This window comes from Numenius arquata, chromosome W (genome assembly GCF_964106895.1).
Source record: "Numenius arquata chromosome W, bNumArq3.hap1.1, whole genome shotgun sequence".
NCBI classification, from domain to species: Eukaryota; Metazoa; Chordata; class Aves; order Charadriiformes; family Scolopacidae; genus Numenius; species Numenius arquata.
Genome location: NC_133615.1, coordinates 11994975 through 12019891, shown reverse-complemented (window position 1 = coordinate 12019891; position 24917 = coordinate 11994975). Strand labels below are relative to the sequence as shown.

The 24917-nt window shown below is 42.2% G+C and overlaps 1 protein-coding gene across 1 annotated transcript in view; it reads left to right on the top strand.

Annotated features, from left to right (window-relative positions):
• LOC141476793 (junction-mediating and -regulatory protein-like) overlaps positions 1–16135 on the top strand; it is a 221418-nt gene extending 205283 nt beyond the window's left edge. Inside the window, exons 8-10 of the mRNA XM_074165595.1 lie at positions 1250–1345; positions 2726–3278; positions 14167–16135. Coding sequence (XP_074021696.1) covers positions 1250–1345; positions 2726–3278; positions 14167–14474 — 957 coding nt within the window. The 3' untranslated portion in view covers positions 14475–16135. The remainder of the gene's footprint in view (positions 1–1249; positions 1346–2725; positions 3279–14166) is intronic.
• The last annotated feature ends 8782 nt before the right edge of the window (positions 16136–24917 follow it).

The following is a 24917-nucleotide window of genomic DNA, read 5'->3' as shown; positions in this document are numbered from 1 at the left end:
GGTGTGGTGGTAGGAGAACTATCCTTTCTTCTTGCTATAATCTTTTCTTTATGCTTCTGTTTTAACTTCTTTGCCCCATTGCTCAGTTATTTTCTTTTCACCGCATGCTTCTAGTCCTCTTGTCCTGTTTCCTGTCTTTACCATTTTTCAGACATGTCCGTCTCTTCCTCTCCCTAATGCATCTATACTTATCTTGCTTGAAATCACAGGAGTTGGCCCTTTATAAAGGACATAATTTTTTATAATTATGATCATCATCTTTTAAAAGTAATACTTAATGCTGTGAGTCTTTTAAGAATTAAAGCTGCTGTTTCTGCTCAGGAGGTTTTCTTTATAGTTACCTATTCTATCTCTTTTCCTGATAACTTCTGAAGTTATACATACAGTGATGTTTGCCATCTGATAACTAGAGTCCACTTTCAGTAAATTTGACTGAAGTGTAGTATTTTGTTTCAAAGATGTAGTAACTTTGCTGAAGTTTTGTGAAAATGGATGACTATTTAAAGGGGATGGATCCAAATGTGTGTTTTCACTGAGGCAAGATCCCCAAACAAGAAAAAATATGACTGTCTCAGCTGCAGGGAAGAGCTTCAAACCTTTATTTAAAGATTGCAGAAAATCAAGCTGGATTAAATAAGTTAATTAAATACCAAACTTTAATACTTTTTATTGAAGTTAAATAGAAAACTTTAGTTTACTAGTGTAAATTATAATGAAAATGTTTGCTTAATTTGCTCAATATTGGCTTCAAAACTTTGTGGCACTGAGTTTTGCGATTTCTTGCACTGTAAAAATTTTAATATGACTTGTTTTAAATGTGCAACCTTGCAATTTGAACTGTCATTTTGTTTTTGGAATGAGAGAAAATGGATAGTGGTTTGCTGTCTGGCTAACTTATACAATTTAAAATTTATGGGATTTTTTTTCAGTATAATATTCTGTTACATCTCTAGTTATTTATCATCTTTCAAGGTAAAAACTTCCAGTCTTCAAGTGTTCCAGTTCCAGATTGAAATCTTTCTTTACTGAGCTTTGCATTTCTTCAAGGTTATAAAACATGAAATGCATAATATTTTTTTGAAGACAAAGGCAAAGTTTTGAAGGTCAAAAATGCATTTATTTGAGAAGTAGATTGTTAGGTAATTCCTAACAATTAGTAGAATAGTTATTTTAATTCAGTTGGGTTTTTTTATGATGCTAACTATAGTACTGGATGTAATATTTTCATGTTTTCCATATATTTTCTTAGAAGCGAGATCAACTACAAGATGAAGAGGAAAGAAAGAACTCCTGGGTTAGTCAGGAACGACAGAAAACACTGGACAGACTTCGCACATTTAAACAGGTAACAGAAGAAGAGTTGCTCTTTTCCACTAATTTCTTTTGCAAAAGAAATCTTCACTCATTCCAGGACTATACTATGCTATTAGCTATTCTCTGTCATTGTATAGTTAACTGTTCTTTGGAAAATTTACGTCAAAATATGGCATTGGTAGTAGCGAATTTCTCTGGCTATTGCGTTCCCAGTGTCGTAATAAGCTTCTGTTCACTGTTACATCTACACATTGTGACAAGACACATAGCAAACTTTCCGAAAACAAGTATAATCTAAATGGTATTTCCCACAAAGACCATTATCATCTGACATACCCCCACTACCACTGATTGCAATAACACCTGCCAATACCTGCTCCGTCCTATTACATTGTAAGTATCAGAAAATGGATAGAAGATGGAATGAAGGGGAGAGAATAAGGAGAGGGATGAAAGTGCAAGAAAACAGAGACTGTATTAATTGGTGAAGACTTTTTTTTGTTTGGTTTGTTTTGCTGAATACATTAAAAAATACAGATATGAGAAGTTTCCTTACTGGAAAGCTGTCTTGCTTAACAGTACCCTCTTCATATCCTTATTGTTTGCAAGGCTTTTGAATTGCATAGCTTCTGTAAATTAAAGCAAATTTACTTATTTTAACCAGCACCTATTAATGAACTGACTTTATGTATGAGCACATTTATATTGATTATGATCTCTATTGCTTTAGGCCTGCCACATTTCACAGAATCACAGAATGGTATGGGGTAGGAAGGGACCTCTGGAGATCATCTAGTCCAAGCCCCTAATTTTGTCTAAAATGTTTTAGACCTGCATTTCAGAAGCAGCTTTTACTTTTGCATAAAAATGGCTATGGATGAAGCTAATTTGAAGAGACAGATATTGAAGCAGCAAATTTAAGAACTAAATTAAAAACACTTTGGAAATTCTCAAAATGTTTGTTATTTTCAAGAGATGATACCTTTTTAAGCAGTATGATTCACATCTAAGACCAGCATATTAGGTCAGAGAGGACTTTGCTGCAGAGAGCACCACTGACCAGTTTTAGAAAAGGGAAGCAAGAGGGAATTTTGAATTTTAGTTTTCAGAAAAAACAGTTTCAAATGTACAATCTGGTTCTTAGTGAAATTCTGACTTTAACCCATGTGTATCCCTGATTAGGCCAATCACATGTAAATTATGGCTTAACCAAAAATAAAAATTAAGAAACAGATCATTTTTGCATAAAGATGAGGATATATTTGCTTTGTTTTTATGCCCAGAGAAAAATGAATGAAAATAGTAGACGAATTCTACTTGTCAGAAAGGCAAACCCTAATGATGAGTACTTAGTATCTAAAATAGTGTGTTGCAATTACTTATCTAATTGTAAATAACTTCTTCACTTTAGCAGTACCCTGGACAAGTAATACTTAAATCAACCAGACTACGACTGGCTCATGGAAGAAGAAAATGTGCAGCCAGCTCAGTGTCCTGTGTATATCAGCCTCAATCTTTGCCAGCAACCATACAAATCCAAGAGAAAAGTGAGGAGTCAGAATTGGAAAATGCAGTTCAGCCTTTGCAAGTGCAGGAATCCACAAGCTTAAAACGACTTCAAGATATCTTGTTACCTCCCAATGGTGTTACCTCTGAACTGCCTCATGTTAGTACTTCTCCACTCACCAGTAACAAGCTTCAGCCAGAGGCTGTTACTGTAGTACCACTTCCACCCCCTTTGCCTCCACCACCTCCACCTCCACTTCCAATTTTGCCCTCCAAGGAAGATGGCACCAAATCCTTAGAGAAAAGCAACATCTTTGTTAAACATCAGAGTGAGGAGAAGGGAGTCCAGCACCCTTCTAGTGTCCCAACAGCACATCTGTTTGACAGCAGTCAGCTAGTCAATGCCAAGAAGCAGCTTAAGAAGACCAGTGATCTAGAGGGTTTACACAGGAGGAGAGGTAATGTTTTCATTTCTGTGTTTTTAATTGTAATGCACATCAATTCCTCTCTTGAATTGCTACATAGAGAAGTGTATGCTGTGATTTATTTATTATTATTTATAATTATTAATGGGAAAGTTGTTAAATCCTTTTCAGTTGACAAATGTTGGCAACTCAAGCAAATGTTAGGACCTGTATGACAGCGTGTGGTATACTTGTTCTGTTAGACAGAAAACACTTGTGAAACTTATCCTATGATATACCACATTAGACTAGCTGGAAAATGGAGCTAAACGTTGCCTAAAAGATTCTTTTTTTCCTATCTTGTTTACAGCTAGCACTGCAAATATTATATGCTTAACCCGAGGGTGCAATGTTTTTTTTTAATAACAGAATTTTATGTAATTTATGACCTAGTAAAATGAATACTTGTCTTGGGACATAGGAACCTTGAGACTGCTTTCTTCAAGGTTTCTTCAAATTTTCATACAAAAATCCACAAGTCCCCTTGAGAGCCGAGTAAGAATACATACATTTAACTACAATTGAGAATTAAATCTATAATTATTCATCAAAGCATGTTAATAAATAGTTAAAAGATCAAAAACGTCTTTGGAAACTGAGGCAAGTGAATAGAGCACAGGGCTGAGCTGGGAGATGTTACAACTTCACTGTGATTCTGTGCTACTTGTTTTTAACTTTATCTTTTATCCCATATATAAAATGGGGAGAATGGGAACCACGTTTGAACAAAAGAATCTTGATGTTATCGATGAAACATGCTATATTAGAGCAAAGCTTTCATTTGAAAATCAGAGATGGGATTTTCAAAAGTGCTCAGCTGAACTGTTTGTAAAATAGTCACTGAGAAAAAGTATCTCAGGTGGGCCTTGGTTCACACTACTGTAATATGGATGTAATAACCTTTTAATAAAAGTTCTATCTGGCTCTGTCGGTTAGAACTACAGAAAACATCCCTCAGTTGGCATTTTCCCTCATCCAGATAAAATCAAAATTAGAACTGTTTTCATCTATCAGGCAGAAGCAAGGAGTGTTTCTTCTAGAATTGTCCCTAAATGACTGAAAAACTTTGAAGCAACTGAATAGTTATAGGATTTTTAAGCTCTTACAAGTCTTGCAAGTCACAGGTACAGTGTTGATTCGGAGAATGAATGGTTAAAGGTCGTTAGTGTAGATTTAGTACAGCTTGGCAAAGAACAGAGCTCGGAGCCCAGGAGCCCAGCATTCCAAGATAAGGAGCTGGCCTTGTGTATAAGATAGTAGGAACAGCCTGCATGCTAAGGAGGAACCCAATTGTCTGGGTAAAGTGTCCATCTGGTCGGGACCAGTTTCGCGGTTTGGGGTCCAGCCAGCCCAGCATTCTAAGCCAAAGGTAAAAGTACATGGTGAAGAAGACTATGAGCCTTCCTCCAGAAGACCCTGGCCCACGACCACCAGGTGACAGTACGCATGCGGCAAGGGGAGGAGACTTATGATAATGAGTTCCTAGAAATAATTAGAATAGTAATGCCTTTTCTTAGAATTAATTATAATAACCCAGCCCACATTAATGAATATGTATGCTTTTTATCATAAATAGATGCTTGTTTTATGAGCCAGTGTGCAAGTTTGGAGGAGCGATCCCCCTTGCACCCGGCGCCACAATAAACATGCCTGCTTTATAACTCTATTCGAGTTGTAGGGTTTGTTTCCGCGCGTCAATTTGGCACCCCAGATGGGACCCCCTCTGTCCGTCTGCGGGACCTGCTGAGGACGGGACTCCTCTGGGCGCCCCCGAGATTTCTTGGGAGGACTCCCCCACTCACGCAGATCACCACGGGGACAGACAAGGACCATCACTGGCAGACCAGGTATGTTATAATGGGGTAAGGGGATACCTGTAAGTCATGAGGAGACGTCCTACGCGAGGTAAAGAGCATTGGTGCTCCCCCCCCTGGGATGGTGGGGTTTGAGTCCCCATAAAGTAGTAGCAGGGTAAGTGCTGCACCCTGTGGAATGGTAACCTGGGTCTCCTAGTCTTGGTGACAGCAGTTGCATGCGGCATTGCCATAATCATTGTCATCTGTCGTATCTGTTGTAAAAATCCGGTACCGTGTGTTATGATCTAATTTATGCTGTTCGGTGTGGACCTGTGGCAAACGGTTAATGGTTTACGATTTACGTCTTACGGTTGATTAGTGTTCTAATCTAAACATTCTGTGGTATGAATGAGGAATGTAACGGGCCCCTCTGTGTGAGTGAGTGTCTGCACTGTGTGACGTGAGACGCAGCGCAGCTGCAAAGCGAGTGTGGAGTTCTGATCTGCGGTTCCGTATTCTCCGCGAGGAGGGCGGCCAGAGACGAACGAAGTGTATGACGGACTACAGAACAGTGTTACTTGAACCGTATGTTAGCTTTTGGTGTCCTATATACGGACCTAGGGATTTTTCGTGCAATCCAATCTTTGTTTTCAAGTGCTTCGGTTGTGAACAGGAAGTTTGGGTACGATTTGGAGGTGATTTTTGGTGCACTCGGTGCCAGGGGAACTGGTCTGCCTGGGATAAAATTGAGTGTTCAGGCGGACTAAAACGGGTAATCTGTGGGAATTTAGGGAGTATTAAGAATCAGTAGAATTTGTGCAGCAAGGGTGTATCCATGGAGTTGTCTAAATATTGTAGGGGGGGAGCGTAGAAAGGGGAGTTATAAAAAGCCCTTCGGACGGAGCACGGTCTGTCCGCTCTGTAAGCATTATTGTCTGTTTGTTCGCATTAAGTGTTTAAGTTGTTGCAAGTATATTATTTCTTTTGGAGGAATCTTAGTGATTGTTTAGAGTTTAGGTGTATCCGTTGCGGGATAAGCACACCCTTTACCAGGTTTACCCTGGGTTAGGTTTTGTTATTGTCGATATAATCAGGTCGTATTTCTTGGTTGAAAGATAGGCAGACATCATAGGAAACAGAGTGATGGAGTATTGAAGAAGAGCCCTTTAGGCTGTATTTTGGCTCATTGGAAGGACATAGGAGGACCACCAGGTGGGAGCGTGGATAAGAAAACCCTAATAAAATATTGTAATCGGTGGTGGCCCCTGTATAAGTTGGATGAGGGGGAGAAGTGGCCCTTTAATGGAATCTTAAGTTACAACACTTTATTACAACTAATGTTGTTCCTAAGGAGAGAGAGGAAATGGGACAAAGTCTCGTATGCGGACATGTTTTTCACCCTTTGAAACCACCCCCAATATCAGCAGGACTGTGGACTAGTGGCTCCACAAGACCCAATGGTGTAATAAGAAAGAAAGAAAAGGAAAGTTGAAGAGATGTTGCAGCAAGTGATATCTGGAGTGAGTTGAGGCTGGCAGAAAGCAGAGAAGCGTGGAGAGTGTTAAGACGAAAGGAAAGATAAGTGGGAGTTAGTAGCGGCGCTACAAGAGAGTAAAGGATTTGGAGGTATGGGACCTAAGAGGCCTCTGAAAAGGGACCAATGTGCGTGGTGTGGACAGAAGGGACATTGGAAAAATGAGTGTCCAGAGAGACGGAGAGGGAAGGGAAGGATACAGGCCCAGGCAAAGTGAGACTGATGGGGACCTGGGGAATCTACCCTAGCGGATCCACTGGTTACATTAAAGTTAGGAAAAAACAATGGAGCATGGAATTTCTAGTTGATACCGGGGCAACGTTTTCAGTCTTAAATCAAGCTTTGATACCTGTAGATGATGACTTTGTAACGGTAAGGGGAGCTACTGGCCAGAGTGAAAAGGCGTATTTTCTAAAACCTCTTAAATTTAAATTAGGGAAACAATTGGGGATACACAAATTTTTATTTATGCCCAATTTGCCGAGACCTTTGCTAGGGTGAGACTTATTAGAACAGCTAAAGGCGGAGATAAAATTTAAAAAAGGGAAAGTGGAACTTTGAGTCGGAAATAACCAGCTAATTGAAATTTTGAGTTTGGCCCTCATAAATACTCCTGTTGGCTCAGGAATACCTGAGGAAGTTCTGAACCAAGTGTATCCGGGAGTATGGGCCTCGGAGGTGCCGGGAAAATGCCTCTCCAATAATAGTCAAACTCAGACAGGGAGCGTGGCCTGTAAGGATTAGACAATATCCCCTTAGAATGGAGGATAGGGAAGGAATCTGACCAGTAATCGACCGGTTCATTGAGTAAGGGCTGTTAAAGGAGTGTGACTCGGAATACAACACTCCTATTCTACCGGTCAAGAAGCCTGATGGCAGTTATCCAATAGTACAGGACCTCAGAGCTATTAATAAAATTGTTGAGGATCTGCACCCTGTCGTGGCAAACCCATACACATTATTAACTAAATTAATACCTGAATTGGCTTGGTTTACCGTATTGGACCTGAGAGATGCCTTCTTTTGCCTACCTTTGAGCCCAGAAAGCCAGCTGCTGTTTGCATTTGAGTGGGAAAACCCAGATTCTGGGAGGAAGACACAACTAACACGGACTGTGTTACCACAGGGGTTTAAGAATAGCCCCACTCTTTTCGGAAATCAATTAGCCAAAGACCTGGAACAATGGGAGAGGCCACATGGAGCTGGAGTAATATTACAGTATGTAGATGATCTATTGATAGCCACCGAGACAAAAGAACTGTGTATAGTATGGACAATTAGTCTGCTAAATTTCCTCAGACTTAATGGTCATCGAGTCTCTCCACAGAAAGCCCAAGTAGCTCAACAGCAAGTGATTTACCTCGGATATGAGATAACTGCAGGCCAACGGACCCTAGGGACAGCGAGGAAGGAGGCTATCTGTCAGACCCCTCGACCGCAGACAGCTAAAGAGCTCCGCACGTTCCTAGGAATGACGGGATGGTGTCGCCTATGGATATATAACTACGGACTCATGGTAAAACCATTCTATGAACTGCTAAAATCTAACCCAAAAGACCTCACCTGGAATGGGGCAGCAGAAAGAGCATTCAGTCAGCTAAAGAAAAAGTTAATGGACGCCCCTGCTTTGGGGTTACCAGACACTACTAAACCCTTCTGGCTGTTCTCTCACGAGAAGCAGGGAATAGCTCTAGGAGTCCTAGCCCAAAACCTGGGACCGTACCGAAGGGCAGTGGCATACTTCTCTAAACAGCTTGATGAGGTAAGCTTGATGAGGCCTAGCTGCTTGAGGGCGGTAGCAGCAGTGGTGCTAAATATTCAAGAAGCACGTAAGTTTACACTGGGCCAAAAGATTACAGTAATAGTGTCTCATACTGTATCAGCGGTATTAGAGGTAAAGGGAGGACACTGGCTCTCACCACAAAGGTTGCTTAAATACCAAGCTGTCTTAATGGAACAGGATGATGTGGAAATAGTAGTTACTAACATCGTCAATCCAGCATCTTTTCTTAGCAGGACTACGGGAGAACTGGTATCGCATGACTATCTGGAAACATCGAAGCAGTCTATTCCAGCCGACCCAACCTAAAAGAGGAGCCGCTGAAAGACGCTGAAGATTCCTGGTATACTGATGGAAGCAGCTTTGTTCGACAAGGCGTCCGCAAGGCGGGATACGCGGTAACCACTGCAGACCAGGTAATAGAATCCAAAGGCCTTGCCCCAAACACCTCAGCACAGAAAGCGGAAATAATAGCCCTAATTCGGGCATTGGAACTAGCCAAAGACAAGAAAATCAACATTTGGACGGACTCCAAATACGCTTTCGGGGTAGTCCATGCTCATGGAGCTGTATGGAGGGAAAGAGGACTCCCCTCTACCCAAAGGAAACATATAAAACATGCCGAAGAAATTCTTAAGCTTCTGGAAGCAGTGCAGTTACCCAAGAAGGTGGCTATTATGCGTTGTAAAGCTCATCAGAAAGGGAGCACTGCTCTGGAATTGGGCAACGCCATGGCGGACCATGAGGCCAGAAGAGTGGCGGAGAAAGGTGATTTGGAGGTGCAGTCTCCGGTCCCAGACGGTAAAATACAAATTGATTGTAAACCCAGGTATTCTAAAGAAGATCAGAAACTAATTGGAGACTTAGGTGGGAAAATCGAAAAAGGTAAATGGGCTAAAACTCCACAGGGAAAAATGATAATACTATTTGCATTGTTGTGGGCCGTAGTCATGGCAGAACACAGAAAATCCCACTGGGGAACAGAGGCTCTGTATAAATACTTGAACCAGCTAATATTTGCCCGAAACCTGTATACCACTATTAGGCAAGTAACACAGCAGTGTGAGGTATGTTTGCAGAATAATCCCAAAACAGGCCCTAAAGCCCAGCCTGGACAAACAGGGAAAGGAAATTATCCAGGGCAACAGTGGCAAATTGTTTTTTCAGAACTCCCAAGAAAAGGGGGGTTTCGATACCTGTTGGTCTTGACGGATACCTTTTCAGGGTGGCCAGAAGCATTCCCTTGCCAAACTAATAAAGCTAGGGAAGTAACCAAGGTACTGTTGCAAGAAATAATACCAAGATTTGGGGTTCCCGCGATAATCTCATCAGATCGGGGTTCACACTTCATTGCAAAGGTTGTTCAACAAGTTAGTAAGCTTTTAGGAATAGACTGGCAGCTACATACCCCATATCATCCACAATCAAGTGGCCAAGTGGAAAAGATGAACCACCTAATTAAGCTGCAAATTGTAAAACTAGGCCAAGAGGCCAGTCTGCCTTGGCCTCAATCATTACCTCTGGCACTCCTGAGAGTTAGAACTAAGCCCAGAACGAAGGAAGGGCTAAGTCCTTTTGAAATACTGTATGGGAGACCCTATATTGTGCAGGCGGGAACATCAACTGAAATGGGGAACAAAGTATTAACTGATTATATAATAAGCCTGCAAAAACAGCTTTGGGAAATAGAGAAGCTGGTCTTAGGAACTAGAGCCCGAGGTCTCAATGGGCCTGTGCACAATATCGAACCAGGAGATTATGTGTGTGTTAGATCTCTTTCAGATTCACCTTTAAAGCCGAAATAGGAAGGTCCATTCCAGGTGCTGCTGACTTCTCACACGGCAGTCAAGATTAAAGAACAAGCCTCATGGATACATCATACCAGAGTGAAGAAAGCCCCTAAACCTAAACCACGATAGGAATCGATGCCTACCGGACCTTTAAAACTCCGTCTCCGAAGACAGTAATTTGGACTCTTGTAGCCTTACTGTGCTGTGGCTTAGCAGGTGCATCCATTAACGCAAATGCTTACGTATCGCTTGTAAAGAGTGTTGTAAAATATACCAATGTTAGTGACTGTTGGATATGTGGGCAAGCTGATGACTTTAATTCTCCACTTTTTGGAGTCCCTGTAAGCAACTGGACAGACATAAATCCGTATGAAATGCTTAAAACCTCATACTCCTGTCAGATGGAAAGCTCTACATTAGAGCAAGTAACCTATACTTTAGCATTAGTAAACCGCTCTGTGCCGTACATAAGTTACAACGCTTTGGGAGCATCATTAGAGCAATTTAGCCGTACGGACCTAGGCAACTGGCCCACAATAGCTTTGGTCAAAGGGAACATAACTAGTGTTGACAAGCCAATAAACTCTACAAAAGCTTCTCCAGGAGAAGGAGAACAGAAGTGGGCACAATACTTGTACGGCAGAAGCGCTGCCGATACTTCCCTGGCTATAAATGCTACCTGTAACCTACCGGAGGGGTATTGGTGGCTCTGCGGAGATTTAAAGGCTAGAAAGCAGCTGCCACGACATTGGACAGGAGACTGTACTATGGGTTATCTAGCTCCTCCATTACAAATGTTCCATAGAGATGGTATGAGAGGTATTGTACAGGGTGTTTGGAGAAAATTCAATAAACGAACAATCTCCAACCCTTTACTTAGATATAACACCAGATTTTACAGTTTTGTCAGAGCTCTGCTTCCTTCACTAGGTGTGTACCAACTAGAACGGGCCATAGTAAATATTTCGGCAGAAATAGAAATAATAGCAAACTCAACTGCTGATGCCCTTTCCCGTTTAGGCAAGGAACTAGAATCCCTGAAGGGCATGGTCATACAAACCAGAATGGCCCTAGATATAATAACAGCTGATGTAGGGGGAGTCTGTACTCTGATCAATACAAGCTGCTGTACTTATGTCGATGAGTCAGGTAAGATAGAAACCGATATCCAGAAAATTTGGGAACATGCAAAGGTCTTACACCAAGTGGCCCAAGATGGTGCTTCTCTAGGTTTTACTAAGCTCTGGGAAAAGCTTACATCATGGTTACCTAATTTTATATGGCTTAAGCAGCTCTTCGTCGCAGTAATTATGTTTATTGTATTAGGATTATTAGTGTGTTGTATGTTACAATGCTTTATGTGGATGTGCAAACAAACTGGGAGTCCATATGAAGAGTGGAAAAAGCATAAGCTCAGAGAGAACGTTGAAAGTGGCCAATACTTTGCCAAAATCCTCAAAGGAAATGGCATGATACAGCAAAAGAATTTGCAAAGGTGAAAGAAAAGGGGGGACTTGATTTGGAGAATGAATGGTTAAAGGTCGTTAGTGTAGATTTAGTACAGCCTGGCAAAGAACAGAGCTCGGAGCCCAGGAGCCCAGCATTCCAAGATAAGGAGCTGGCCTTGTGTATAAGATAGTAGGAACAGCCTGCACGCTAAGGAGGAACCCAATTGTCTGGGTAAAGTGTCCATCTGGTCGGGACCAGTTTTGCGGTTTGGGGTCCAGCCAGCCCAGCATTCTAAGCCAAAGGTAAAAGTACATGGTGAAGAAGACTGCGAGCCTTCCTCCAGAAGACCCCGGCCCATGACCACCAGGTGACAGTACGCATGCGGCAAGGGGAGGAGACTTATGATAATGAGTTCCTAGAAATAATTAGAATAGTAACGCCTTTTCTTAGAATTAATTATAATAACCCAGCCCACATTAATGCATATGTATGCTTTTTATCATAAATAGATGCTTGTTTTATGAGCCAGTGTGCGAGTTTGGAGGAGCGATCCCCCTTGTACCTGGCACCGCAATAAACATACCTGCTTTATAACTCTTCGGGAGTTGTAGAGTCTGTTTCCGCGCCTCAGTGTCTTAAGTTTGTTATCAATTTTGATGCTGCTGTGCTCCATTTTTATTTTTCAGTAGTCCTATTGTTTATTTTTCTGATACCCATTTTATTTTTCAATTTTATATAAAACATGTATTGTGTGTGCAATTTGATTATACATCATAAAATGACAAATATAAAATCAAATTATATCCTCCCTCTTAAGAATATCATTAATATCTGCAGCAGCACTCTACCTGCTATTCTGTGTTCCCTGAGATGTTCCAGGTCTCTAAGTGGCTTCAGAAATTTGTGTCTCTGACAGATGAGTATTTTACAATCCTTCCTTCCTCCTTCAAATGTGCAGTCCTATTCTTTTATTTCTCTTGTTTCCTCGTGTCTATTCCAACTGTCTGGGCCATTAGTTTGATGGACAAAGTCCAAACAGGTTTTAAAAATATACAAAATATACCAAAAAACCCTAGAGATGGATATTCATCTATTGATTGATATGTGCTGCATTGTTGTATGTGCTAGTGAGTGGGAGCTATTTTGGACTGTTGTGCTTTATTATATTGTGTTCTCTGATATAGAGATCTTACCTTCTTGTAGCTCTTCAAAGAGCCAAAGCCTGATTTTTATTTCTGCAGAGAATTGGTGATAAAGGAAGGATTTGTGATAGTTTTAACTCTTACTTCTTTGTTTTCATTAATTATAAAGGAAGGGAATTTATATAGGCATGCTGATGTTGTCCCAAAGCAGAGTCATTTACCCAGTGGGCAAGACGTCAATGTACACACAGAGCAGGGGTGTTTATTTAAATCATTTCTGCAGAGATGGGTGCTAGGTGGTAATCCACAAAGCTAGCACACCGACCTAAAAACTCCTTGGAATATTTATACAGTTCAAAACACAGAAATACACACCCTTAATTATGATTATTGGTTAATACCTTTTCTTAACAATTTCTATTGGTTAGTACAGTCTCTTGCTTTCATTTAAAGCTACAATGTCCTTTAATTGATGTGCGCATGCTCCAGTACAGTGTGTGGGGGGGTAGTTCTGTTCAGTCTCTAATTGAGTTGGTGGTCATGATCTCCCACTGCCACCTTTACCTTTCCCCCAGTTACTGCAGATCATTGTTGCTTTTAGCAGTTGTCTGGTTCTCAGCCAGTTTTCGGCGCCTCCTGTGGGGGTATGTTCCCTTGTTAGCCTTCTGTTCTTCTTCAAGGGTATATTCATTAGCAAGGCGTGTGTTGCTTATACAGTGTCCTGTTTCACAAGGCCTTGTAACCGTTTTACAGCACTTTGCTCTTGCTTAGTGGGAGATTCTACCTTCTAAAGTATATCACTGATACATACATGAATCCAGAGGAGCAGGAAAATGCATGCTGCTGCAGTTGACTGTACTGCTGCTTCCCTCACTGGCATGTAGTAATAGTCATACAGTAGGTAAAATCAGCCAGAAAATCCAAGTGCTGAGAATGTGGGCTCTCCTCTGCGCTTGCATTTCTGTAACTGCACAGTCCAATACTTAAAATGCATACTCATTACCTGAGTTTCAAAGTCAAGAAATATAATGTAATATACACTTTCATTATGTTAGATTCATTGCATCTGTTTTGACTTTCTTGAGTGCAAACAGGAAAGCCATCTTGTTCAAAAAGTTCTGCTACCTGCCTGATATGAGGTTACTTGGTTTCAGAAATTATAATTGTCTGTATAATCCAGTTTTGACTTGGTAATAGGGAAGATAAATTTGGAGGCTAAAAATAATAATAGACCTACAGAATGATAAAATTGAAAATACTACAGTCTCCTTTATACTTATGTATGGGACTATCACATTAATTGCGTGTGGCTACTTTTTGTCTGTAGGAAATACAAAAGACAACTGAATAAATTTAGTAATAATACTGAAGGTCTTTTGATTTTTCTACAGTGAGTTCCCCAATGGATGAAGTGCTGGCTTCCTTGAAGCGTGGCAGCTTTCACTTAAGAAAAGTTGAGCAGAGAAGTCTTCCTCCTTTTCCCGATGAAGATGATAGCAATAACATCTTGGCACAGATCAGAAAAGGGGTGAAACTGAAGAAAGTGCAGAAAGATGTTTTGAGAGAATCCTTTACAATTCTGCCTGATACTGACCCTCTGACAAGGAGCATCCATGAAGCATTGCAACGAATTAAGGAAGCCTCACCTGAATCAGAGGATGAAGAGGAGAGTTTGCCTTGCACAGACTGGGAAAATTAACCTGTAATTAACCTACATTTAAAAAAGTATTTCTTCAACACTTTTTGTATAGCAATAGCTGCTAAGCCTCAGGTTATGCATTCTAGGAGACTTAGTATGAATGTGACTAAACTGTCTGATGTCCAACGTGGTAAAACATGCACATGTGAATTTAGTATCACTGACTTTTCAAAGGAATTTAAAGTTTATAGTAAGGAAACATTTTTTTAGGCAACATCTTAGCCTCTTATTGTTTGAATACTTTTGCTGAATAGTGACAGGACTACTCCTATAAAAAGCTCTGTTTTATTTAGTAATTTTGAAGGGACTGTTTGCAGCTTACCAAAATGCTTTAAAAAGCTTTGAAGTAACAAAGCAGCACAATTTCTCTTGGACACACCCTGTACTTATTTTCTAATTACTTCTGGCCTTGTAAAAATTTAGCATGTTTATCACTTCAGACTGAATAGCTCCAAGTGAAGGACAATTAGATTTGACTGCTGAACACATTGAAATCTCATTGATTACCCTGTGTGACTGACTTGGTTTCAATATGTAAACACTCTAACTTAATTGAATTTATAGACTATAAACAATAAATATACAAATATAATTTATACTTCTGCTACTCATATGGATCCCATAAACTTGCATTATACTAAGCTACAGTGCCTGAAAGTACAGATATTAGACTTCAGCAGATGAAGTTAATGATTTCAGAACAAACCAGAAACTGGCAAGAGATTAGTTTTCAAAATTAAGGCTGCATCAGTAGCACAAAGAGATTCTTGATTACAACACCACCATACAGCACTATTCTTCTGTGGTGGTTCTTTTCTGCTACTGGCATATGGATGAACTTAAGTCTGAATAAAAGGCCCCATTAAACTTATTTCCAAGCATTTAAAATTTGGAGAAAAGAGAGGTATGTCAATCTCTAAGGAATTTAAAAATTTGTTTAGAAATCAAAGGCTATTTCAAGATTATGGGAGATAACTATTTATAATCCTTGCAACACAACTAGCAGTAGAAAAAACATAACCTTTTTGGATGTTTACCATCAGGCAATTCTATCCTGGTTAGTTATTAGCATAGCTGGAGAGTGACTATTGATAAAGTGCTACAGCTGTTTAAAAAGTGATGGTGACTTAGCACATCATCTGCTGAATGTTGTTGTCATTATGAAATCCTGTGTCTCAAACTGTTCCATTGGTATGCTATTTTCAAATAATTATATTTAAAATTTTTAAAAAAGGAAAATAAATGTTGCCTTTATTTCTTCATCAACTAGCCATTGGCCACACTAACGATTTAATGCTGTTTAATTATGGCATGTTCCTTCTGTACCAAATGTACTGTTAGCTTTGGAGTTGAAAATCCAGGAGTGGAGGTGCACTTAACTCTTGCTGAAACTCAAAGTGAGAATAATTTTGCTTTTTCTAACTTTTTCTGTTATTTGCATACTGAAAACTCCCACTACCACAGCCCTTCAGAAATCAAGTGATAACTATAAAGGCATGCCTTGGGATTTACTTGGCTTTCTCGGTGCAATTCTCTTTTCATTTCCTAGATAACTGAGCAAATTTAAACTTTGTGATTTCACTTTATGGTTTTAGTAAACCTAACTTATTCTTTGGGATCTTGTTTGCATTATTTAGCAAGAATACTCTTTAACACTATGGGTCATTAAAAAAAAAAAAAGGAATTTATCCAAGAGTGACTTTGAATTTTTTTAATCTAGTTGGTGGACCCCCTAAACATTTTCCGTTGGAAGTGTATCCTCTTAGAAGTCTTATGTGTACATTGCTGTACAATATAAATACATGTGTTTTTCTCTGCTATCTTTTGCAGCCCTTTAGAAGCAGTTCAGAGTGCAGGTTAAAAATCACTGCCATGCACCAGTTGTTGTCTCCTTTTTAACAGTCTACAGTTATGGCATTTTCCCCTTTTAAGGATGCACTCCTGTCAAATGCTGAGGTCCCAGGAAATCACGTGGACCTAAAGCAGAACGCAGCGTCAGAGTTCTGAGTGTGCGCTCCTTGCAGTTTTTCACACACCTGAGACCTGCTTTCTCTTACCAATACCATATTTTGTCATTGTTGAGACGGACAAATGACACGGACAGCAGTCTTCAGAAGTTCAAGCAGTAACAGACTAACCTTTATTGCCACACGTACTTTCTTATATATTCTTTCTTAACACGTGTTCTTTTACTGTTGGTTACATATTGTCATAACAATATATCATTGGTTGTCTTTTGCAAACATCAAAGCTACTCCTTATCTTGTCAGTCTCCAGCTGGGTCCTTAAAGTTGTTTACTTCTCAGGATGTTTTCTACTCCCTTCTTTCTCAAGGATATACTTCAATATCTGCAAGGTCAATTCCTGACTCCATAACCTCAATCAAGGGGTCCATGGACCCGCCGTAGTCCCCCACAATATTTTATTATGAAAACAATCTTGCTTTCATTAAATGAGACTGATAAACAGAAAGCATAGATTTGATTTGAAAATGGTTGTACAAAATAGCTAACAGCTTGGAAAGGAAAAACAGGCCTTTGCTATGGAAGTTTGTGAAATAATCTGAGAGAACAGAGAGATTGAAACAAAGCACTCGTGAAATTCAGCTGAATAAATACTTTTCACATAGATGAGTGTACTTGCTTGAACGTATAGACTGGTTACCCAGTAGTTACTACAGAAGAATAAAATCTAATAAATTCTGTTGTAGAAATTGCAGAATCATAGAATGGTTAGAGTTGGAAGGGACCTTAAAGATCATCGTGTTCCAATCCCCCTGCCATGGGCAGGGACACCTCCACTAGACCAGGTTGCTCAAAGCCCCATCCAGCCTGGCCTTAAACACCTCCAGGGATGGGGCAGCCACAACTTCCCTGGGCAACCTGTTCCAGTGCCTCACCACCCTCACAGGAAAGAATGTCTTCCTAGTATCTAATCTAAATCTCCCCTCTTTCAGTTTAAAACCATTACCCCTCGTCCTGTCACTACACTCCCTCATAAAGAGCCCCTCTCCGGCTCTCCTGTAGGCTCCCTTCAGATATTGGAAGGCTGATATGAGGTCTCCCCGGAGCCTTCTCTTCTCCAGGCTGAACAACCCCAGCTCTCTCAGCCTGTCTTCATAGGGGAGGTGCTCCATCCCTCTGAGCATCTTCGTGTCCCTCCGCTGGGCCCGTTCCAACAGGTCCATGTCCTTCCTGTGTTGAGGACTCCAAAGCTGGACACAGTATTCTAGGTGGGGTCTCATGAGCGCAGAGTAGAGGGGTAGAATCACCTCCCGCGACCTGCTGGCCACGCTTCTCTTGATGCAGCCCAGGATGCGGTTGGCTTTTGTTATATTTTCATTATATCTTCATTATAATGTTATCAGTTTAATACCATGCTTTATTAAAAAGATTGATCTACGTATTTTTAACTAAGCTCTGCACATCCAAAAAAACAGTTGCATAGAGATTTTAGGTTGACAGCAGTTATACAAATATATTGGCACATATGTTACAAATTATGCTTAATACACATACATCCTTATAGGGTATATGTAATACAATTATTTGCCTTAGGAATGAAGGCTAAGTCTGATATAATTGTGGGAAAGTACTGGAAGATTGGGGAGGAGGACTGTAAACACGCTCAAGCAACTTGCATGTGGGGTGCTGGAAAACACATCTATCACACTAATTGTTGCTTAGTTTTGTGTGCTCAACAAGTAGAACATGTGCACTTAGATAACACAGGCCTGGGATGGACTCAGGGGCACCTTATCGAACACGCCTGAGATTCCTGCCCTGCTGCTGAAGAGATCAAAGCACAGCGGAAAACTCTGCCTGCCAGAATCCTTGAAATACAGGCCCAAACAGCAAGTGGGAGCTCTCTCGCTCTCTCACTCCCTTGCTAACAAGGACTCCCTTGCTAATAAGGACTCTCTCTCGCTCTGTGGTGCCTGCGTCCCCTGCTTGCCTGCCTCTGCCCAGGTGCTGCTTCAGAGGTTCCCCGATCCATGAGGTATTGAGATTAAATGTGTTCTTTGCCTTTAATCCATGGTTTTGTGGTTGTTCCTGCGTCCTGCCTGCATCGGCTCACACAGTAATGATGTATGTTTAAGTGCCAAAAAATGTCTTAATATATGTGCAGCAGTAGTATTAAAATGCACATTGAAGTTATTTCCTTAATTGTTGAGGTTTCAAGACAAACTAATAGTAACTAATTCCTGCAGGAGATTAGTTGTCTTTTGTATTACCTGCTTTATGAGTTAACTTGTACATAAAGTTATGACTAACTTTTGCAAGAGCAGTTCCTTCCTTATGGACACTAACCCATGTTGAGGAATTCTGTGTATCTGAAGTACAGCTGAACAAGCAGTATAAAGATGCAGTAGCTTCTGTATGAAAAAATGGAAGATTATTGGTTATCAAAAGAAGTATCCCAAGCCTATCTGTGTGTATGTACATAATGGTACACATAAACTACTATACTGCATTTAGAGTACTGTAAGTAATGCGAATCAGAATCAGAATCAGAATCAGAATCGTAGTGGTTGGAAGGGACCTCAGAGATCATCGAGTCCAACCAACAGTAAAAAAAAAAAAACAAAAACAAAAACAAAAAAAAACCACAAACACCACAAACAAAACCACCACCCACCACCTGAACACACAACAACAACAACCAAACCAAAACCCATCACCCACCCACACAGCACCCCACCACAAACCAGTAATCTTGGACACTAGAGCATGCCCTGAAGAACCATGTCTACACGTTTCTTAAATACCTCCAGGGATGGTGACTCCACCACCTCCCTGGGCAGCCCATTCCAATGCCTGATAACCCTTTCAGTAAAGAAATGTTTCCTAATATCCAACCTGAACTTCCCCTGGCGCAACTTGAAGCCATTACCCCTTGTCCTATCATCTGTGACTTGGGAGAAGAGACCGACCCCCGTCTCTCTACAGCCTCCTTTCAGGTACTTGTACAGAACAATAAGGTCTCCCCTCAGTCTCCTCTTCCCCAGACTGAACAACCCCAGCTCCCTCAGCCTCTCCTCGTAAGACTTGTGCTCCAGACCCCTCACCAGCTTCGTTGCCCTTCTCTGGACCCGCTCCAGCACCTCAATGTCCCTCTTGTGGTAGGGGGCCCAAAACTGGACACAGTACTCGAGGTGGGGTCTCACCAGTGCCGAGTACAGGGGGACGATCACCTCTCGGTCCCTACTTGCCACACTGTTCTTGATACAGGCCAGGATGCTGTTGGCCTTCTTAGCCACCTGGGCACACTGCTGGCTCATGTTCAGCCGACAGTCGACCAACACCCCCAGGTCCTTTTCTGCCAGGCAGCTCTCCAGCCACTCTGCCCCCAGCCTATAGCGCTGCCTGGGGTTGTTGTGACCGAAGTGCAGGACCTGGCACTTGGCCTTGTTAAACCTCATCCCGTTGGTCTCGGCCCATCGATCCAGCCTGTCGAGATCTCTCTGCAGAGCCTCTCTACCCTCCAGCAGATCAACACTGCCACCCAGCTTGGTGTCGTCTGCGAACTTACTGAGGGTGCACTCGATCCCCTCGTCCAGATCATTGATAAAGATGTTGAAGAGAATTGGCCCCAGTACCGAGCCCTGCGGGACACCACTCGTGACTGGACGCCAGCTGGATTTAACTCCATTCACCACCACTCTCTGGGTCCGGCCCTCCAGCCAGTTTTTAACCCAGCAGAGGGTATTCCCATCCAAGCCATGGGCAGCCAGTTTCTCCAGGAGGATACTGTGGGAGACTGTATCAAAGGCTTTGCTGAAGTCCAGCTAAACAACGTCCACTGCCTTTCCTTCATCCAGCAAGCGGGTCACTTTGTCATAGAAGGAGATCAGGTTTGTCAAGCAGGACCTGCCCCTCGTGAACCCGTGCTGGCTGGGCCAGATCGCATGGATGTCCCTCATGCATTGCATGATGGCACCCAGGATGATCTGCTCCCTGATCTTCCCAGGCACCGAGGTCAGACTGACAGGCCTGTAGTTCTCTGGATCATCCTTCCGGCCCTTCTTGTGGATGGGCATCACATTTGCCAGACGCCAGTCGGCCGGGACCTCCCCAGTTTGCCAGGACTGCTGGTAAATGATGGAGAGTGGCTCCGCAAGCACTTCTGCCAGTTCCCTCAGTACCCTCGGGTGGATCTCATCTGGTCCCATAGACTTGTTTGCATCTAGGTGTTGGAGCAGGTCCCTCACCACCTCCCTTTGAATTGCAGGGGCTTCACTCTGCTCCCCGCCCCTGCCTGCTAGTTCAGGGGTCTGGATATTTAGGGAACCCCCTATCCTACTACTAAAGACAGAGGCAAAGAAGGCATTTAGGACTTCAGCCTTCTCCTCATCTTTGGTTACTATGTTACCTCCCTTATTCAGTAGAGGATGGAGGTTCTCCCGAGATCTCTTTTTGCTATTGATATATTTATAGAAATTCTTTTTATTGTTTTTAACATCCAAAGCCAGGTTGAGTTCTAGTTGGGCTTTGGCCTTCCTAATCTTTTCCCTACATAACTTTGCTATACCTTTGTAATCTTCCTGCGTGGCCTGCCCCTTTTTCCAAAGGTCATAAATTCTCCTTTTTTCTCTAAGCTGTGACCCTATCTCTTTGCTCAGCCAGGCCGGCCTTTTCCCCCGACGGCTCGCTTTACAGCGCGTAGGGATGGCCCGCGCCTGGGCTTTTAAGACTTTCTCCTTGAAAAACACCCAGCCTTCCTGAACACCTTTGCCCTTCAGGGATTCCCCCCATGGGACTTTTCCAACCAGTGATCTGAAAAGGCTGAAGTCCGCCCGCCGGAAGTCCAAGGTTGAGGTTTTGCTAGCCCCCTTTCTTACCTCTCTAATAATTGAAAACTTGACCATTTCATGGTCACTAAGCCCAAGACGGCCTCCGACCACCACATCTCCCACTAGTCCCTCTCTATTTGTGAGCAGCAGGTCTAGAGAGGCACCTCCCCTGGTTGGCTCTCCTACCAGTTGTGTCAGGAAGTTATCTTCCATACACTCAAGGAACCTCCTAGCCTGCCTGCTCTCTGCTGTGTTGTATTCCCAGCAGATGTCCGGTAGGTTGAAGTCCCCAACCAGAACAAGGGCTGGCGATCGAGACACTTCAGCCAGCTGCTTATAGAATGCCTCGTCTACCTCCTCATCCTGGTTGGGTGGTCTATAGCAGACTCCCAGCACCAGATCTCCCTCGCTAGCCTTGCCCTTCATCTTTACCCATAAACACTCAACTCTATCATTGCTGCAATCAATTTCCATACAATCAAAACACTCCCTAACGTACAGAGCCACACCCCCACCTCTCCTTCCTTGCCTATCCCTCCTGAAGAGCTTATAGCCATCCATCACAGCATTCCAGCTATGACCATCATCCCACCATGTTTCTGTGATGGCGATTACATCATAGATGTTCTGCTGCACAATGGCTTCCAGCTCATCCTGTTTGTTGCCCATGCTACGTGCATTAGTGTAGATGCACTTAAGCCGGGCACCCGATTTCACCCCCATCCATGGTTCTTTCCCCTCAGGCTCGTTACCAATGGGCCTGGTATCCTCCCCTCCCCCTTTTGATTCTAGTTTACTCCCGGGTACCACTTCAGTGACCCTGGTTCCAACCCCGTCCCCCTTCAAATCTAGTTTAAAGCCCTCTTAATGAGCCATGCTAACTCCTGTCCCAATATCCTTATTCCCCTTTGGCTTAGGCTTTCCCCACCTGCCGCAACCACGCCTGGTGACCTATAAGTCTGCCTATGCTCAAAGAATCCAAAGTCCTGGCTTTTACTCCAGCCTTTCAGCCATAAGTTGAACCGTTGTTTTTTCCTATTTATCCTTTCATCCTGCCCTGTGACTAGTGGGATAGAAGAGAACACAACCTGTGCTCCTGATCCCTTGACTAGTTGCCCCAGACTTCTGAAATCCTTCCTCATTGCCTTGAGGCTTCTAGTATTTATCTCATCATGGCCCACCTGAAATATCAGAAGTGGGTAATAGTCCGAGGGCTGAACCAGGGTGCGAGTTTTATTTAGTATATCCCTAGTCCTGGCCCCAGGGAGGCAAGTTACTTCCCTGCGGGACGGGTCCGGCCTACAGATTGGGCCCTCTGTACCATGCAAAAGGGAGTCACCGATTACAATGACCCTTCTTTTTTTCTTAGTCATTGAAGTCTTGAGGCACGGGGGTGGGTGACTCATCCAGGGACCCTCACTGGGGAGTTCATCATCTCCAGTATCATCCGCCTCATCCCCAAAATCCAGATCACCAAACAAGCGTATCTGGGAGTGTGGGGGAGGCCATCGAGGGTTCCGCTTCCGACTCTGAGGCAGGACCCTTGGTTTTTCTGGTGTTTCCAGCCGAGATGTTCCATCCTCCTCTCCATCAGCCAGCTCCTCCTCCAAGATTCCGTATCGGTTCTGGAGGGGTAGCTGGGGAGGTGGGAGGGGCAGGGAGATTTGCCTGCTTCGCCCAGCGGGGACCTGCTTCCATTCCCCCTCCTCTCCGAGATCCCCTTCTACCGCCGTGTGAGAAGCGGGGAGGGGGTCCTCTGGTGTATGTGGGGCCCCAACATGTTCCCTTACACTCAGGGAGTGGGCCCACCAGTCTATCTCCTTCTCACACTCCCTGATGGTCCTCAACCTTCCCACTTCCTCCTTCAGCTCAATCACCAGGCTGAGGATATTATTCACCTGTTCGCATCTCACACAGGTGTTGTCTCCACTACCCTCCATGGCAAGGGCCAGGCCCCGACACTCCCTGCAGCCAGGATTCCTGGGAATGACGGACAATGTAACTGGGTGAAGAAGCAAGCTTTTGCTCTCCATAGTCTTTTAATCCAGTATTTCAAGCCTCTTCAAGCTCTAATCTGTGTTCATTGCCAATAATACCAAAAGGCAAAAAAAGACTTGGTCATACTCTGTGTGTCCTGGCTCCAAAGTTAGCGTCATTACCCTGGGAGCAAAGAGACTCAAGGCTTTTAAAGACACTGCTCAGTATTGCATGTTGGAATTGCCAAATATGTTGATCAGAGAGTATTTGTACAGCCATTTAGTTTTTCAGATGTTCCTTCCCTCTCCCTCAAACAGGTGATTCACAACCACTGAAGTGAGAAAAGAAACCCCAGTTGAAGATTACTTTTCCTCTTCATTTCTGAAAATTCAGAGCCATCAGTTTTGACCATCAATTCCACAGGAGGCTTTCTTTGGCAAATGATTTACTATGTCAAAAAAATGGCCTGAAATGTTAATTTGTTCCTAAAATTCTGTATTGGGCATAAAGCTAAGTTGCTCAGATGTGTGTTTTATATAATCAAGAATGCCCAATTCTTAAGCCTTTTTTATATTTGCGTTAGTAATGTGTGGCCAGTTAAGTGATGGGGGCATTTTGAGTTGGGAGATTACTTGCTGTTGGATAACTTCAGGATTTAGCTGAGACATCAAACCAGCTATAAAACCTCCCTTTCACTGCACTGAATATATCATCACCTTGAAAAAAACAATTAAATAGCTCCTTGCAGAGAAGCTTGCTATGTAACGGTGTGGTGTTCCAGAATGAGCAGAATTCCTAGTTGCACTACAGTAGCTGAAATTCAATAATGTGCAACTAAGTTTGGTTTGTGTTTTTTTTTGTCTTAGTTTGAAAAAGTGTATGTCAGTATGAAAAATAACAAGTGACTGTAGCATAATGAGAAATAAGAGTTGAATTCAGTACATGTTCAATAATGTTTTTGTTTCCAGGATGGTACATTTAGCAAGACATACTGCAGCACCTTTTTAGAAGGTTATTTTATAGTCTTACACCTTTTTAAAGGTGTAAATGCTTTTTAAAAATAATATTTAGCTATGCTGAACCAAGTTCATTATACTTTATCATTTGTCATAAGAAGCAATATTTTGTAATTTCATACTTAAAATTATTTTTCTCTTTTGGTTTAAAATGGCTTTTGATTACTGTAAACAGCCTTTAAAAAAGATCAAAACACTTATACATACTGATACTTCAGTTGTGAAACTCATGCTTCTCTTGCTGTTTTTTATTATTGCCTTTAGTAGCTGCAAAAACATTTGTATTTCATACCCAAAAGCCTATTGGCTGAAAAAAAAATCCCTTTTGATCCTGACTTTTTTTTTTTAAAAGGAGAGTTGCAACTTCCTCTGCGGTGAATACTTAGAAGGAATCCTAAACTTCATGACTAATGACTGCAGGCAGCTACTCTTATGATATCACAGTACTAAGAGTTATGTCAGTACAGAAATACAAATAGCCTTGTACCATCTAGAAACTCCATGTGATATTATGGTAAAGTCAGCCTATGACAATTCTAAGAAAACTGAATTTTCACTAGCATTTTATTTTTACTAGCATGACATACACCATGTTTGAGAAATACACGATCCCTGTCCTTTGTGTAGTATGTTCCATTCACCATTCCTCTCATGAAA